This window comes from Morone saxatilis, unplaced genomic scaffold (assembly GCF_004916995.1).
Source record: "Morone saxatilis isolate NCDOM2014 unplaced genomic scaffold, NCSU_SB_2.0 Contig2, whole genome shotgun sequence".
Taxonomy (NCBI): domain Eukaryota; kingdom Metazoa; phylum Chordata; class Actinopteri; family Moronidae; genus Morone; species Morone saxatilis.
The window spans coordinates 22,292,867-22,308,888 of NW_023339762.1; the positions used below are offsets into that span (position 1 = coordinate 22,292,867).

Consider the following 16,022-nt stretch of genomic DNA (forward strand, 5'->3'; position numbering starts at 1 on the left):
GACAGTTCCCTAATTGCAAGAGCCTTGAGAATATTGTGACCTAAAATATGGGTTCACAACGCAGAAAAGGCTGATTAACCCTGTTTTAAATAGTCTGTGTGATCTGTTTAATTTTCCAGACTTGTGAATCTAACATAGTGCATGTATAGATTTATGAATCCACAGGGTCACATGACAGGTTTGTTTCAAATATAAAAAACTGTCAAATCACTTGCAGCACAGTGCTAAGATTGTCCCAGATGCATTTCTACAGTTCACAGTAATGAATGTCTTATAAGGAAGACCCATTATAAGTCTGCACTGTTAAAGGACGAGGATGGGAAAAATACTGCGTTAACAAGAGTCTTCAGCCATGCAAGCTGCTTCATGAGGCTGTACTTAGCTACCGAATGCTAATGTTAGCATGCTGCAAATTGACTATTTAGCGTCGGCTAAAAATATCATGTGATAACAGTCAGCACAAGACTGTACAACAGTCAGGCTAGAAACATGGTTACACATTTATGCAAAGTTGTGGCTCCCTCTTTATTGTAGGTGCAGACAAAATATTCATAATATTCATAATCAACTTAATAACTGTGAATTTTTTATGCTTGAACAGACAAACTAATGAGTGACACAGCAGCAAACATGGGCAATTACAGCAGCCCTTTTTTTGGAAACACCTGATGCTGATGATATTGAAAATAAATAAGCAGGACATGACATAGAGGGGTGAAAAAGGATGAGAGGAGACTTAGAGGACAGGCAGCACAAGGTGGGCATCTCCTTTTTATAGAACATTATAGAACATTTCCACAGCAACAAACGGCTGTCCACTAGATATATTTTATAAAAGTCCATTAAACTCAGAGAAAGCCTGGCTGCAACTGACCTTTCAGAAAGAGGATGAAAAAATTGTCAGTGTGTTTGAGGTACGAAAGACAACGTGTGTTTGTTTCTGATTGTGCCCATGCAGGCGAAAATCAGCATATGTTGTCGTGCCAGGAGTGAAACTGTAGACACTCAAGAGAAACTGCACACCTTCAGCCAAGACAAATCCTGGCTTGAGGTGTCTCGGTGTCAAAACAGTTTATTTGGGAAGTCACCCACTAGCTTTTGGTTTTTTTTTCTACTGGACTCAAACTGTTGACTTAATCAGGCATCAACACATCCAATTTACCACAGTGGCCTCAGGAATCAGGATGCTTATTGGATCATTTTAGGGGAGTATGTCTGCAGAAATTTTTTATTGTGACAGCAATGAAGCAGAACAAAATCAAGTTCAGTAATAAGGGAATACAGCTTACACACAGTGGTTACTAATGCAGTTTATGTTTGTGTGTCATGATGTAATAATGTAAGAATAAGACTCAGCAAAATGTATAACATAGTTTTAGTTGTTTTAAGACATTTTAATACAGAAATGTCCTTTGTACCCTTTCCTTCCTCAGCACTTTGCTATTTTTTTGCATCTGCATCATGAATAAAATGTATTTCTGGTTACCGCCGCTGTTTGAGTCAGCCAGGGACGTGTGTTGTATGTCATTTTCCATCTCTCTTTTCAAATTTCTTGTCACCTCTTTACTGTCAACTCTCTAATAAAATCACAAAAGCCCAAAGATACATACCTTTTTTTTCCTAAACCAAGTATGCAGGTATGAGCTCTTACCTTGGTTTAATCATGGGCATCTCGAAGGTGATGTTCTCCACCAGTGTTGCATTCAACAGCCAGGGCTTCTGGGAAGCGTAGGCCACAGCACCTCTCTTTCTATCAGAGGTTTTAAAACACATAACACATTGTTTGTAAAAACAATAATCTGCACTCTTTTTACATCCTAATCTTCTTTTGGACCACATATAACAACTCCAGTCCATAAAGAACTGCTCTAGGAATCAATAAAGACTTTGGAGTATTAGTGGAGTCAATATGTCTGCTGAGGGTTAGAGAATATCTTGTTCTCTATTATCTTCAGTGGATTTCTAGATAATCATGAGAATTGCTGTTCTGTTCTGCTCTGCTGATAATGGTGATGCGTCTCCATGGGGACCACCTGTTGTATAGGACGCTGTTGTCTGAGCTCACCTGATGTCTCCATCAGCTGCTGCATCTCTGTCTGTGGGACTGCAGAGAAAATATCAAACACACATTAAAACACGAGATAAGCAAAACTCTTCCCACTGAAATACATGGATTATTCACATGACAGTCCCTAAACCCGCCTTATTCCTGTAATGATTAACAAAAAAACAAACACACACATACATTAACCCATCTACTCTTCCCTCACTATGGCAATCATGTCACTGCTCAGCAGCCCAAACACAAACAGGGCAACCACTGCCCTACATGAGCACATCTATCATTAGCTGTGATCTTATCCTTCCTAAAAATAACGCCCCCACCCCACCCACCCTCCCCAATTTTTCTTCCTGTAATTTGCTGATATGGAAATCAGCATCAGCTTGTTTGGACTCTGACGCATTTAATTCTCAGAGGGTCTGATTCCTTGGGCTGAGATTAGTACGTCAACACGAGGTCTGTGATGTTTGTTTCTGCTGGTATCTTGTTCATCTTGTGTATGTCTGTCACTGTAAGCTGACCTATAACTGTAAAGGCAGGCTGTTTGAGGTGAGAAAAGGATGATTTGTACGTATCGGGTTAAGGTTAGGGTTAGATGTTTCATTTCTACACTGTATAGAAACATCCAAAAATGTGTACACAAAGACTTTTTAGTAGTGATGTAGTGCTGCCCTAACCATGTGGTAAATAATTGAAGTGATTGCTGAGGCAATCTAATACCGCACTGTTCATTTGATCAGTCTGGGTATATAAAGGGAAGTTCATCATGTTGGGTTGATTTCTTCCCTCTTCATTTTTACTGGCTGGCATGTTCTTGAGCAAACCCAATTCATCCTGAGAGATTCAAAAAGATGGATACTGGAGGCCAAGGTGACACACACACACACATTATGTGCCATCCTTTCTTCCTGTCTAGACAGCAGTGTCCGTCCCTGATCCTGACCAAAGCTTGTCTCACCAGCAAAAAGACTGGGGGAGCTAGATAAGTTTCAATATTGAGTCACCTTGATGCATAACTACTAGATCAGTCCCTCAAGTCACTAAAATTGATGATAAATATATGAAATCTAAGCTCTGAAATACAAAGACGCAAAGATGAAAATATCATTCCAAGTAACTTGACATTGTTAATGGGCTGAGGTGCTTAGGAAAACAACTATATTAATTGAATCTTTAATTGAAATAACTTTGCAGAGAAGCGAGCTTCAATATTGTGTTTACTCTTCACACTGAAGCTGTCTGTATTCACTGTGCCCCGACCAGGCCATATAAACAGAATGTGCTGTCCTATACTGTTATTCAACAGGCAGGTGTTGGTTCTGCAGACACCCTAAAAACATTACGCTATCAATAGACACACAGAGCCAAAAGTTTCACGTTCTGTTGGTGTCTGGTTACACAGAGACAGCGGCATCAGCCAGTGGCAAGACACCAGCCGCCAAGCTTGATACTGGTGTCAAACGCAGGGCGACATGGGTGCCTGTGTGTGTGTCGTTCCTCTCGCTCAAAAATAGTGTATGACATTATGTTTGCACTTAGCAAAATAGGTTTTTAATGTATTTGACCCTTGACTCACTTCAGGAGCTATTCTCAGAACTTCATGCAAGTTTGAAATTGTTCTTTAAGGCAGGACTAAAAATTCATGATGGCACTGATTTATGTGTTTAGATTTGTTTCCTCTTCACTGAGCACTTACCTTTCATCTCCCTCAGACTCCAGGGTTGGCAAGCTGCAGAAAATACAGAAGATACGAAATTAACGGAAGTGCATATAACAATTCTGCAACTGTTCTTAAGCACAAGTTGTAAAAATGCAGTAAATACTCAGAAAGAAGTGTATAAAATCTGGTTATTTAATTTGAAAAGGCCTCAAAACTCTTATTTTTATAATAATTAAATGCCACAAAGTGTACACACACATACAGTACATACACACAAGCAAACACATGCGCATAACCATTCATATTCAGACACCTAACTCTAAATTCATTAAGATCTGATTGGCTGTTCGGGGCTTTGCACATGCTCAGTAAACGCTGTAGTGTATTTTTAGGCTTGACAAGTTGACACCTCTCTCAGTCATCTTGAGAAGGTGACTCTGATCACATGTGACATCGAGAGGGAGAGGGCTGATTTACACCAGATTACTGCAGCAGCCTTAAAACGACAGCTGGCCGCAGCTGTTAGGACATGTACTGGTGACCGACATTTAAGAAGCTCTAACATGCTGTACACACACGTAAACCCCACTTTTACTGACTGTGTGAAATAGGAAAGAGAAACTGAATGTTCATAGAAACTCTATTCAGGAGGTGTTGAAACTGAAATTAAATAACTGCTATGGAGAGATATTTAACATTTGTTTGTGTTAATTTGTTTTATATATATACAATACATTTTTATAAAGACAAATCTAAAAATTAGACATTACAAAATAATTTTGCTTGTTAGTTTTTTTCAAAAACATCAGTGTTTACTGGCTCCAGTTGAACTAGATAGTAAAAATTTGCTCATTTTATTTTCAATAAAAACAAAAACAAATGTGAAGTAAACAGATGTAATAGGAGAGGTTTAAATTGTCGGCCTCTCCCTAAATGAATGATTAGAAAAATGTATATACTACATTAATCAAATAAAAAAAGAGATTCACAAAATAAAGAAAGAAAAGGAAATCACAGTTTATACAATGACAGTAAATATTACTAAAAGTAATATAAAAAGCACTACGTTTTAAATAATTGAAATTATAGCTCTTAATCTTAATAAAATGTAGGTTGGCGTTCAATCATATTTTGCACCAAGATATCTCAACAAATACTGGCTGTGCCTGGTTTTCCAAAAAGGAAGGAATCTGTCAGGTATTATAATATAAATTAGAGAGTTTAGTTTGAAGATCTTAAGTCTAATTCCAAAGTCCATTTTCTTTACTTTCTTTCCTTTTCCAAGATGATATATTTCCTATTTGAATTGTATCATATATAAAACAAATATCACCTATCACGACTTTAAAAATCTACATGTCAAATATCAAATGGATATTTATTGGTGGATAGAGATTTTCTCAATTATCGGGGCTAAACTGAGCAATTTCTACCAACTCACAATGAAAACACCCCTTCAGAAAATTACCTCATTAGACCTCATCACCTAATGACTCTTGAAAGACACTGAAGCCTGAATGGATGGCTGATTTTCATCCTGCAGCAATCATAAAAACTGGGTCGGCGTAATCATGCCAGAACTGACGATTTACAGCTTTTATCTCTCTGACTGAAGATGCCCCTTCACGTCAATCAACACCTTTAAGTACTGAAGGTCAGGTTAGAGGAGGTTGTACAAGAAAATCACTATCAGCAGCGACACAGTCTAATCATCAAAGCCAGTCTGAGGAACTTCCCACAGTTTATAACTGTCTTAAATGACCTTAAACATACATCATTAAGTCCCCCTAATGAAGACGAGAAGTAATGGAGCATGTTCGCTGTGCTGACCACGCCTGTTAATGACTGAAGATGCTTTCCTATTTATCAACAAACATTCATTCTACTCAGTTAAGGAAGGTCTTTTCTTCACCTTCCTTTTCTTGTGTTCTTTAGTTTAATATCGAAACCCAGCTATACAGACAATACACTTTATGGATCCCGTGGAGTAACATGCTCTTTTTATTCTGGTTTGCGACACGGGGTCAGACTCTTGATGTGCAGCAGTTAATTACTTCAGCAGGTATCATTTTGGGGTCCAACTGGCTATGCTGCCCAGTGTTGAGACTTTACTGCACAAGATATCCAGCCTGCATCGCTTTGACTGGATACTGAGCTCAAGATACAAATAGTCATCCACTTACTTACTAATGACAGAGACATCTCAGACGCTCCCTGCTCTGTGCCCTATTGGGAGTGGGAGCGTACAGGGGGGAGGAGGACAACAGGGGCCAGATGGAGCAGGCGGGTGAGGAATAGTGGTGATGGGGTCTCACCAATAGAAAAGACAGCTTGTGTTTGTGAAATACGGAGCCTGTAAATACATCACCCCCCTATGGAACAATGCTGCTCTCCATTACCTGTAATTCAACCTACTAACAGGTTTTATTTGATCAAAAACTTATCAGACATTGATTAAAAGCAAGCAACTTACACAGTAAATAGAGACACTGAAACATTAAGTCAGCGCTTCGCCCGCCGCCGGCCACTGGGCCTCCATCTTGACGCGCTCCCCAAACTCTTTCTTAAATCATCTCCTCTGCAGAGGCTCGCGTTTCCATGTCAGACGCAAAACGCCTCACGCCCCAAAAGCAACGTTTCTTAGTCTGAGCTGGCTCTTTAAACAGGCTGGCATCCCCCTGACATGACTCTTCTTCAATCCAACTCCACACTTTATTTGCTCTAACAGACATCTTAAAAACAACACAGAGTTGCCCAAAGTAGCTGTACTCTTATCACCGCCACCCCCATACTAGCTATACTGATTCACATTCGACAGTCGCATCGTCGTCTCCTGTCTCCCGTCTTCTGTACAGTCATCTTATCTTTTCTTATCTTTCTTATCTTTCTTATCTTTATTTATTTATATTTTAGTACTTTATTCTTGTGTGATTTTTGTGTGTTCAGCTCAGAGAAAAGTGAAGCCCTTTTATTTCAAAATGCAGCCAGAAGCAGAAGAGAATCTGCACTGAAGAAAAATGTGTTCATTAAAAATGTACAAACAGTATTTGATCCAGCAGTGGAACTCCACCTGCTGAGGAAGACCATGTGATATTATCGAAAGCTCCACAAGAGCTACTAACTGACCCTTTTCGGTGAGACTGTTTTGCCAAGAAACTACACGGAGTTTGGTGGGCCCAGGCAAAGCACTTAAGACATCAGCTGATTGGCAACAGCTGACTCTCAGAGCCACCAATCACCTTCAAACGAGTCAGCGAGGCAGCCTTCATAAATCTGACAACCTTGCACGTTCACTCTTCTGATTAGTCATGCTGTTTACTCCTGCCAGGAACATGCTGCTCTCATTTATCCTCTGCTGTCTTCTGCTTTATGTGATTTGTATCTGTTTGGTTTTGTTTAGCGGTGACTCTGTCGTGTACTTTAACCGTACCATCCCAGATAACCTTTTCATCCAAGTGCAGCTATAAATGTTCCCCCGACTGAAACACAGCACAACAATAACAACAACAAAGATGGTGAAGACATTTAAACAAAGTGCTCTGAATGTGTGTCTGAATTCTTCAGGAAGATGTATAAATGACAGCTCCTTAGTCTCTCTCCCTGGGACACATGATAACTGAGAGGGCTCTGGCGCCTGATGGGGTGCACAATCCAACCTAATATCAGAGGGAGTGCCAGCACGGCCCTGGCATCGGCACAGAATTAAGAACTTTGTGAGTGTGTGTGTGTGGCTAGTAGGGGGAACTAAACTTTGTTGACAAGTGGATACTGATAGCGGGGCTATCCTGGGTAGGTGACGAGACATTCAGATGCAAAAGACAGAGGCTAATGACTCCCAGAATGCATCAGGCGGGACATGATTCAGTTTCAGCTGAGCTATTTCAAACGTGCTCCGCTTTTTTAAATCCACTGGTGGTACTATTGGTGAAAACCTATAATTGGACATTCATATTCAGCAGCAATTTAAGAAAGACTCCAGGGGTTACAAAAAGCAATAAAAACAGATGCCAGTCCAAGCTACGTGATCCAGTTGTGTTAGTCTGCTGTCTTAATTAATCAGTGGACTTGGAATTATTTTTTTGTCATTTTTAAAACTAAGCACAAACCCATCAGAGCACAGAACACAGGATATTCACGAAATGTACTGAACCATCTACATATCACATCCAACAAAGCAGAACTATGACTGTAATTCTGGGGAAACTCAAATGAATTGAAATGCATAGACACTGCAGGGAGCTTCTTTCTTTTCTCTGTCAATTACTACATGAACATTTAACATTTATTCAGCACAGGGTTAGAATCCGCCATTGGGGTCACATGATAAATCTAAGGGGCCATAAGATCACCTAGTTTTATATACTGCAAGTCATAGACATTGTGAAACATATTATTTGTAAAACTAGCTTTTTCTAGAATTTGGTGAAGACCTTTAAGATCAGAACATAAATTTATAAAACTGCTCGTAACGCAGACTTTTGACCCCTGTTACAAGAGATTGCGAGTGGGGATTACTTTTCCTTGAGGAATCACTTGCTAAAATGGTCAGGAATCACTACTGTTTTACAATAAGTGCATTTAACCTCCATCGAAATATGAGTTAGATGTAGCCAAAAACTGTAACAGCATTCTTTTTAAAGGAAATGAGACATAGTAAGTGCAAGCTTAGCGTGCAAAGGTGTTCTCTGAAAATATGTGTTTTTAGCCTGCAGCCCACAGCAAGTCTGTTGGGATGTTTCCCTGTCTGCATTTGATTTTTAATTTTGGGTCAGTGGTGCATGAAAGAATCCACATTTTCCTCTACAATCTATCTATCAGCCATAAAAAACAGAAGCTGCAATATCAGCCTACATCACTGACCAACAAATCAATTTATGTTATATTGCCATGTCTTGGGAAGAGGTCTGATTTTTAAGCTAATTACATTGGCTTGTCAGGGACGTTGAATTTATGGCTGCAAGAAAACACATATATAAAAGCTCCCTACCGTCCCTGACAGACCAATTACTAGAGATATTTAAAAAGCCTGAGTCAGAGTGGTCTGGGCCTCCATGAGGAGCAATTCTCTTTAAATTAACCTTTCACCTCTGGACTGACTTATAAGAAGAACTGTATAACATACAGTGCAAGGGCTTCCCTGAGTGCACATGTGTCATATTGCTCTGTAAAGGAATGGATGGAGGAGGTTGAGATACCGGGGTGACTGCTGTACAGATACTGTTATGTTAATGAGACCAGCACTTCCTTGTTGAAGGAAAATCCTTAAACACACAGTGTGTAATTCTATTTACGCTCAACTCATATCAGATAATTAGCGTCATCCTTCTGCACCATCTAGCGACCTTTCTTAGTTTTATTATGCCATTTAAATCGTCTCAAAACTTTCAGTAACTGTACCTCAGTTTCTCAGACAGATGAGGCAATATAAAACTCAGTCTTTCAAATCTGAAAAGGGATTAAAATATTCTAGTTGACGCATGAGAATTGATTTGCACAGACAGAAAACTGAACTTGTAACTGACCTGTTCCAGGTGACTGTTCCCGATACTCTCTGCATCTCTCCGAGCGCCGCCAGCAACAGAGACGATTTTCCACAACCCACCTGGCCCACGATCATAGTCAGTTTACCTGAGAGGTTGGATGAGAGCCAGAGGTTATATCATAGTGAGCAAGCACATAGGTAACAGAGGGAGTAACTGGATAGATAAACAAATAAAAGAGAAGAACTCAGGAGGCACCTGAGCCTGATGCTCACCAATAGGAATCTTGATGTCCACGTTAGTAAGTGTTGGTGGTCCATCGGTCCAGGTGAAATAACCGCTACTTATCTGAAAATAGCATAGCACAGATATTCAGTCTTTAACAAGTAAACATGTCATCCATCCAAAATGATGCAGAGCGGTGGTGAGGCAATACAAAGTAAATGTGACTTCATGCAGAGGAAGGAGGATACCGGGTGCTATTCACTCATACAGAGAATTAAGTGAGCAGATGAATCACTGCAGTTTGACATTTTACAGAGTTAAAATAGCGAGACAGGATATTTGTCTTATATTAATGATAATCCAATTAAAGCATCCCAAATATCAATCACTAATTTTAATAGTCCCCCACTAAAGCAAATCAGTGCAATTTTGAAAACTGTGATTAGTGGTGAGCAAAAATATTGTGTATGCAAACTATGCTGTAATGATGAAACTTCAAGCTGATTAATTAAATTGTGAAAATGCTGTTGAAGAGCAATCATTCTCATAATAACATAAAAACAGGCTCAGTGTATACTGTATATAATGGTATGTAGATGTTGTTTCTACCTGTCTTGATTAGGCTGATTATGTGAGTCACTCAAAGTCTCACCTTTGTTTATGAAGATTAATTTTGTTTCACACCTATGATTACGATATGTGTGAAGCTTTTAATTTACTGTCTTTAAATGCAAGAAGAAAGTCAATATAAACACCCAGTTCACCTGAAGCTACAGCCAGCCATAAAGAGTGTGATGAGCTTTGCTTTGTCCCTTCAGTCTCTACAACAGGGTTTAAAAGGGTAATTTTTCAGGCTTCCTTTTGATTGGAATACTTACACATTCAATCTATAACATCTTTTTGATTATTCAAAACCAGCCTTTTTTCTTATTATTGCTTCTAAAGTTCAGTATATAATTTATAATTTTGATTTCCTGACAGTTTTTTTAAACTATTCTCACGTTTTTATTGTCAGTGTCTTTTTTATGCACCACCACAGTTGTAGTAAAATGTAATGACTTTTCAAAAATGGCCTCTCCTCTCCTCTCTCTCACCTTGATACAGATGTCTTGGTCCATGTCCTGGGAGGGTCCGTCGCTCTCGTGGTCCCCCTGTGAGCTGTAGTTGTTCCAGTCGTCCCTCGGGGGGCGCTTCCGGTTCACCACCTTCAGGGGCTGGAGGTGTCGGGACAAAGAGGAGGAGGAGGATGAAGGGAAAGATTTAGAGGATGACTAGAGGAGGGTTGTATAACGTCAGGCACAAAGGACAAAGGAGTACATGGTGATATTAACAGGAAGACAATAAGGTGGTGGAAGAAGAAAACAACATTCACATCAGAGACAATCTGGATGCACCAAACAAACGTTGTCTACCTTTTTTGCCTAGCCAACACAACACATGTACTTACCACAGCCTGGTATCTGTTTTGGTTGTGATTGCTGGAGCCAGGGGTTAACATTACTCTGGGCTCCTGTTCGTCGCCAATCTCATCGCTTGAGAAAAACTCGCTGAGCTTTTGAACACTGCAGATTAAACAGAGGAGAAAGAAACGTTGTCGTATGTTGTATCAGTCATTATGTTTAATAACTCTATTATGTTTAATAACTCTCCCTGTCACGCACACTTGCACATTTCTTTATCTCTAAAATTAAATCACTTATCTTCTATTTCACTACCTAAATGAGAACAATGGCTTCCCTGATTGATGCCATCTAAATCTAATTACTAAATCTGTGCTAAATTACTAATTTCCTTCAATTTACTCATGTATCCATGTGTCTCATGGATTAAGACATTTAGTATGCAGTAGAGAAGTACAGATAGTGGACCATGTGAGCAAATACACTGCAATAGTGACATCAGTATGAGAAGTGTAGGGCATTATGTAATGAGAATAACTGATGCTTACGCAGCTTGTGACAACTCAAACCTAATGCAATATATTTAACCATGACTATGCCCAGTATTGTTAGACTATTTTTCTTCTACAAAGAAACATCTGTGTGAAGATAAACTGAGGTACTGAATTCTTCTTTTTCTTGGAGTCTGACAAAGTGTGTCAAATCGCACTGTCCCAAAAATAGACATCTCAAAGGATCACAGGCAGCTTCCACATGCACGACACAAAAAAATAAGGTGCGTTGCATAGTGTAGTCTCCTCTCAACCCATACAGAAAATGTGTGATCTGTAATTTAAGGCAATCCTGTAGCAGTCAGTTTAATCAGGCCCAAACATTACACTCCTGGCCTGTGATCCATATACAGGAGTTACACAGTTAGACACGATGACATTTAAACTGACATGCCTTCATTGCCTGTACAGCCTTAAGGAAAATAGTTCTACTTCACTGAGTTTATGAGACATCCTCAGAAGACTTTTAAGCAGTAAATTAATTTATACTAAATTCTGTTAATCATCCGAGAGTAGCGATCATGCATATAGGAGGCATGGATAATCACTTCAGGTAAAGCAGTGAGTTTATCATTTACAGAACAGAAATGTTGAAAATTACATTGTTTTTTTTTTTTTTTAGTTGCTTTCTATATATGGGAAGTGAATTTTTTTTTTTGCACATTTATACTCTCTCATCGAAAGCTTTTAATATTTTGCTCTTCAATATGGAAGTTAAAGGTCCAGTGTGTAACATTTAGGAGGATCTATTGGCGGAACTGGAATATAATATTCATAGGTATGTTTTCATTAGCATATAATCACCTGAATACCAGATCTTTATGTTTTTATTACCTTAGAATGAGCTGTTTTTATCTACAGTCCATCATGTTAAAAACCCTGTTTCTACTGTAGCCCGGAACTGACAAACCAAACACTGGCTGGAAATAGCAATTTTGTGAGTTTCGTGGCAACTGTAGTTTCTCCTACATACTTCACAGCCTGTTCTCATTCCCAGGTCATCAAATACAGATGTGAGTGGTGTTCCATTAGTTGCAATCTGCAACTTCAACGCTAGATGTCACAAAATGTATGTAAATCTCTGTATTTAGTTTTTCTATTGTGAACTAATGTTTAAAGATAAAACTGGTAAAAGTTTATTATCACTAATGAAGTCTACTCTATGCTGCATACCTGTCATTGTAGTTATTGTGCTTGTTTTCTGTCTAAAGTAAATTAAGACATCTTTTGCACAAGAGCTCCCTGCAGATGAAAGCATGTAAGCTAAGACAGGCTGACAATATGTATACTAAATGCCTACATAGATCTGCAAAAATAGAAAACGAGTACCAACAGCAGTATACACGATCCAGAAGCATGATAGGATGGGGAGTTAGTGACTTGTGCAGCGTCCAATTGTGGAAGGAGAGAGATTTGTAACTGTGCAGCAGCCTAATCACAACAGATGTCTTGACTGCCAAACTAATTGTGAAGCTAATTGCTGAAACAGGCACGAATGTTTTGCTGTGTCAGACACAAGTGCACAAAAACAACAGAGAAATGAAGCACTTTGTTACATGAACAAAGGCTGATCCGATAATGCAGCTGATCCATCTACTGCAGGAAAAAGGTCAGGCATTTAATTTAATCATGTTGCTTTTCACTACTCTGCTCATTGTTTGCAGTATTTCTGTTGTTTCAGTTAAAATCCTCCTTCTGCATTACTATTTTTGGACATTTCCTACCAATAAACAGAAAACTGAAAACAAACCTGTGTTTTCTGAGATTATGAAACTGTATTCTTTGTCATTTATTCAAAAAATCTGCATTAAGACGATAAATCTGACGTTGCACTGTACTGTAAAAACATATTTTAGTTTCTCACCTAACAAGAGCCTTGACAGTGGAGCGCACCACGCTGGAGAGCAGGAAGAGGGGGGTGACCAGGATGTGAAAGAGGGACAGAGAGGCAAAGGCCACAGCTGGGGACAGATCAGCGTCCTCAGAGATGTGAACATGAACCACAAACGTCTGCAGGATGAGAGGGAGGACAGAATGGCCTGAGGTTAGTCTCAAACAGCATGGATTTAGATTCCTTGAATCTGTGAACTGGTAACTGTTGAGTCACTGAGAGCCAGTTCAAGGTAAAACCCCATCAAAGAGAAACAGAAGTAATTCCCTGGCTCTCAGCATCAAGCTGCTGTTGAACTTGAGGAGCATGATAAAATCGAACCAAAGAGGATTCTTTGCCTAGGTTTGTCGTTCATACTCGTCCCTCTTGGAATCAGTCTGACTTTTCTAATTTACCAAGTCTACAACCATGAAGGACTTCTATAAATACAGACAGGATTTAGTGTGGGCGCTGTCAAAGAGCCCTCCGCCGTGTCACTTAAAATCTGGACATGTTACACTCAGACTGCCTGACACCGTCTCTGCTCTGTCCTTCACACAGGGGGAAAGTCAACAGGATGCTTGATAGTTATTGGCTCTATTTATAACTAGACACAACTGTATGCAGAGTCATCCTAAGCTGAGCATATTGAATAATTTACATTTAGGTGAATTAATGGTAGAGCTGGAATTTAAACTCACCGTTAATACAGCTGCGATGGGAATAGCTGCATTCATGAAAACTAAGAGCAGAAGAAAAATAGATAGGAGCATGTTAAGGCATTTTCCAAGACTTTAAACTGATAAAATAAAAATTAAATGTATACATTATAAAGAAGAGAACTACTACTTTTAGCCTTTTTTAAATTGCTACTATACATTAGCAAAATGTAACATCCTTTTGGTTTCATAGAAACAAATTAGACAGACAAAAACATGTTTTGGGTGTGCTGTTGGACCAGCAGTCTGTAAGCAAGTGCATACTGGGTAATTATAGCATCCTGTGTTCGGACATCTGTTGCTCATTATCAACTTCTCTCTGCCAATCATTTTCTGTGACTTTCCATTGTCAACCAAGCAGCAAGTTGGATGAATAAAAACAAGGCTGTTATTGCAGAGATAGTGTAGTCTCATCACTGCACTGGTTTCTATCATTGCCATGAAATTGTTCTGTTCCATCACTCTCTTAAGAATTGTACAGGAGGCAACAATGACTGCTCACTCTCCTTAAATCTGCAATTATTGATTTTTGATTGGACCCAGTCTATTACAGGACTGGAACCTTGCAGGCTGCAGCCACTGTTCATCTGAGAGTGTGGAAGAAGATAAGGAGGACAAACTGTGAAAAACAAATAAGTTTTGAGTGCATATTTACAGTGATGTCTTAGTCTTAGTAAAATTAATGAAAGTTGCTGTACCTAAAACATTACATGCATTCATTTTTATACTTGTGCGTTGAATTATAGATGTTGACAGGAAATTGTGGGTTCATAGAGTTGGAATTACGATAGAAACACACTATTTAAGTAAATAGTAATGTATTATAAAGCTTTGGACGTTTGGGTGAATGTTTTTTCTACTTCATGAAGATCAAATCTCAGAGAGCAGAGTTCAGCTGCAGAGGAAACAAAGTGCCTTACTGGATATTGATGAGTAAAGAGCAAAGGCCTTCAGGCTGGTGAGCTCTTTGCTCCTGGTCTCCTCCACACTGTCACAGAAAATGTGCTCCCAGGCGTACAGCTTCAGCAGCTTGATGCCCCGCAGTAGCTCATTGGTCTTCTTTAGACGTTCACTGGAGTATTCCTGCCAGTGGAAATCGAGACTTTGATGACACCACCGTAATTTGACACATCAAGGACAGATAAACTATATGAGGTGCAGCCAGAGGGCAACAAGAGTGTAATCACCTTTACTTCTTGGGTTCAATCACCAACACAAACATCTAAGCCATGAAAGCAAAGTGTTTTTTTTCTAGTATAAAATAAGGCTCCACAGTAAAAGGAGTTCGGTCTAGACCTCTGCTCTATTTTGAAAAAGTGTCCTGAGATAACTTCTGTATGAATTGGCGCTAACAATAAAATTGAATTTAATTGAATTGACAGTAATAAAAACAGTATCAATACATGTGACTGCTCTCACTGAATGTAGCAGCAGGAAGCAGAAGAAAGGCTTGAAGCAAGATGAGCATGTCGTATGTGATTGAATCCAGCTTGTTGTTCCTTCTATCTGGATAAAATAAAGATTTTATTCCCCAAGGAGATAATAACTGTTATTTCAGGTTTCCAGCGGTGTGTGTGTGTGGGTGTATGAGACCTGTACGTATCTTATAGTTGGCGGGATGAGGCAGAGACGGAATGCTGGTGCTTGTGACCCCTGATGGTCCCTGCTTACCGTTTTTCCCAGCTATGCTCAGCCGAGGCTATCCGGACCCGCGTGCAGTGGCCTATTCGCGGTTGAGGCAGAATCGTTTGCATCCGCCAATCAAGTGGGCTTCTCTGAGTAATGATACGTAGCATCAATACCTGCTACCGATCATTTCATTAGGTACTATAATAAATTAAGTGATAGTTGTTATTTCCAGAAATAAATAGAAAAAAAAAGCGACGCCTTTGACTAGTTTCACCCATCCGGCCACCCTAGGCTGATTTATGGGACGCACAGGCTGGCGAGGCAGCCCAGACACTTGTTTTTTATCACCTGCGGAATCAACTTAGTTTAAAACTTTTTATTCTCCAATACATCACAGGAGAACTAAAGTAGGTCGGGCGGATAGCG

The 16,022-nt window shown here is 39.5% G+C and overlaps 1 protein-coding gene across 2 annotated transcripts in view; it reads right to left on the reverse strand.

Moving 5' to 3' along the window:
* Window positions 1–16,022, reverse strand: part of abcc8 (ATP-binding cassette, sub-family C (CFTR/MRP), member 8) — a 51,929-nt gene that overhangs the window by 17,398 nt on the left and 18,509 nt on the right. Inside the window, exons 10-20 of one of the 2 annotated variants that reach the window (XM_035665150.1) lie at window positions 16,000–16,009; window positions 14,888–15,050; window positions 13,950–13,990; window positions 13,243–13,388; window positions 10,875–10,989; window positions 10,522–10,641; window positions 9,478–9,550; window positions 9,245–9,350; window positions 3,759–3,791; window positions 2,066–2,104; window positions 1,652–1,750 (exon numbers count right to left, since the gene is read on the reverse strand). In XM_035665150.1, the coding sequence (XP_035521043.1) occupies window positions 1,652–1,750; window positions 2,066–2,104; window positions 3,759–3,791; window positions 9,245–9,350; window positions 9,478–9,550; window positions 10,522–10,641; window positions 10,875–10,989; window positions 13,243–13,388; window positions 13,950–13,990; window positions 14,888–15,050; window positions 16,000–16,009 (945 nt within the window). Of the gene's footprint in view, window positions 1–1,651; window positions 1,751–2,065; window positions 2,105–3,758; window positions 3,792–9,244; window positions 9,351–9,477; window positions 9,551–10,521; window positions 10,699–10,874; window positions 10,990–13,242; window positions 13,389–13,949; window positions 13,991–14,887; window positions 15,051–15,999; window positions 16,010–16,022 lie in introns of both variants that reach the window. The other variant, XM_035665149.1, reaches the window with a different exon arrangement.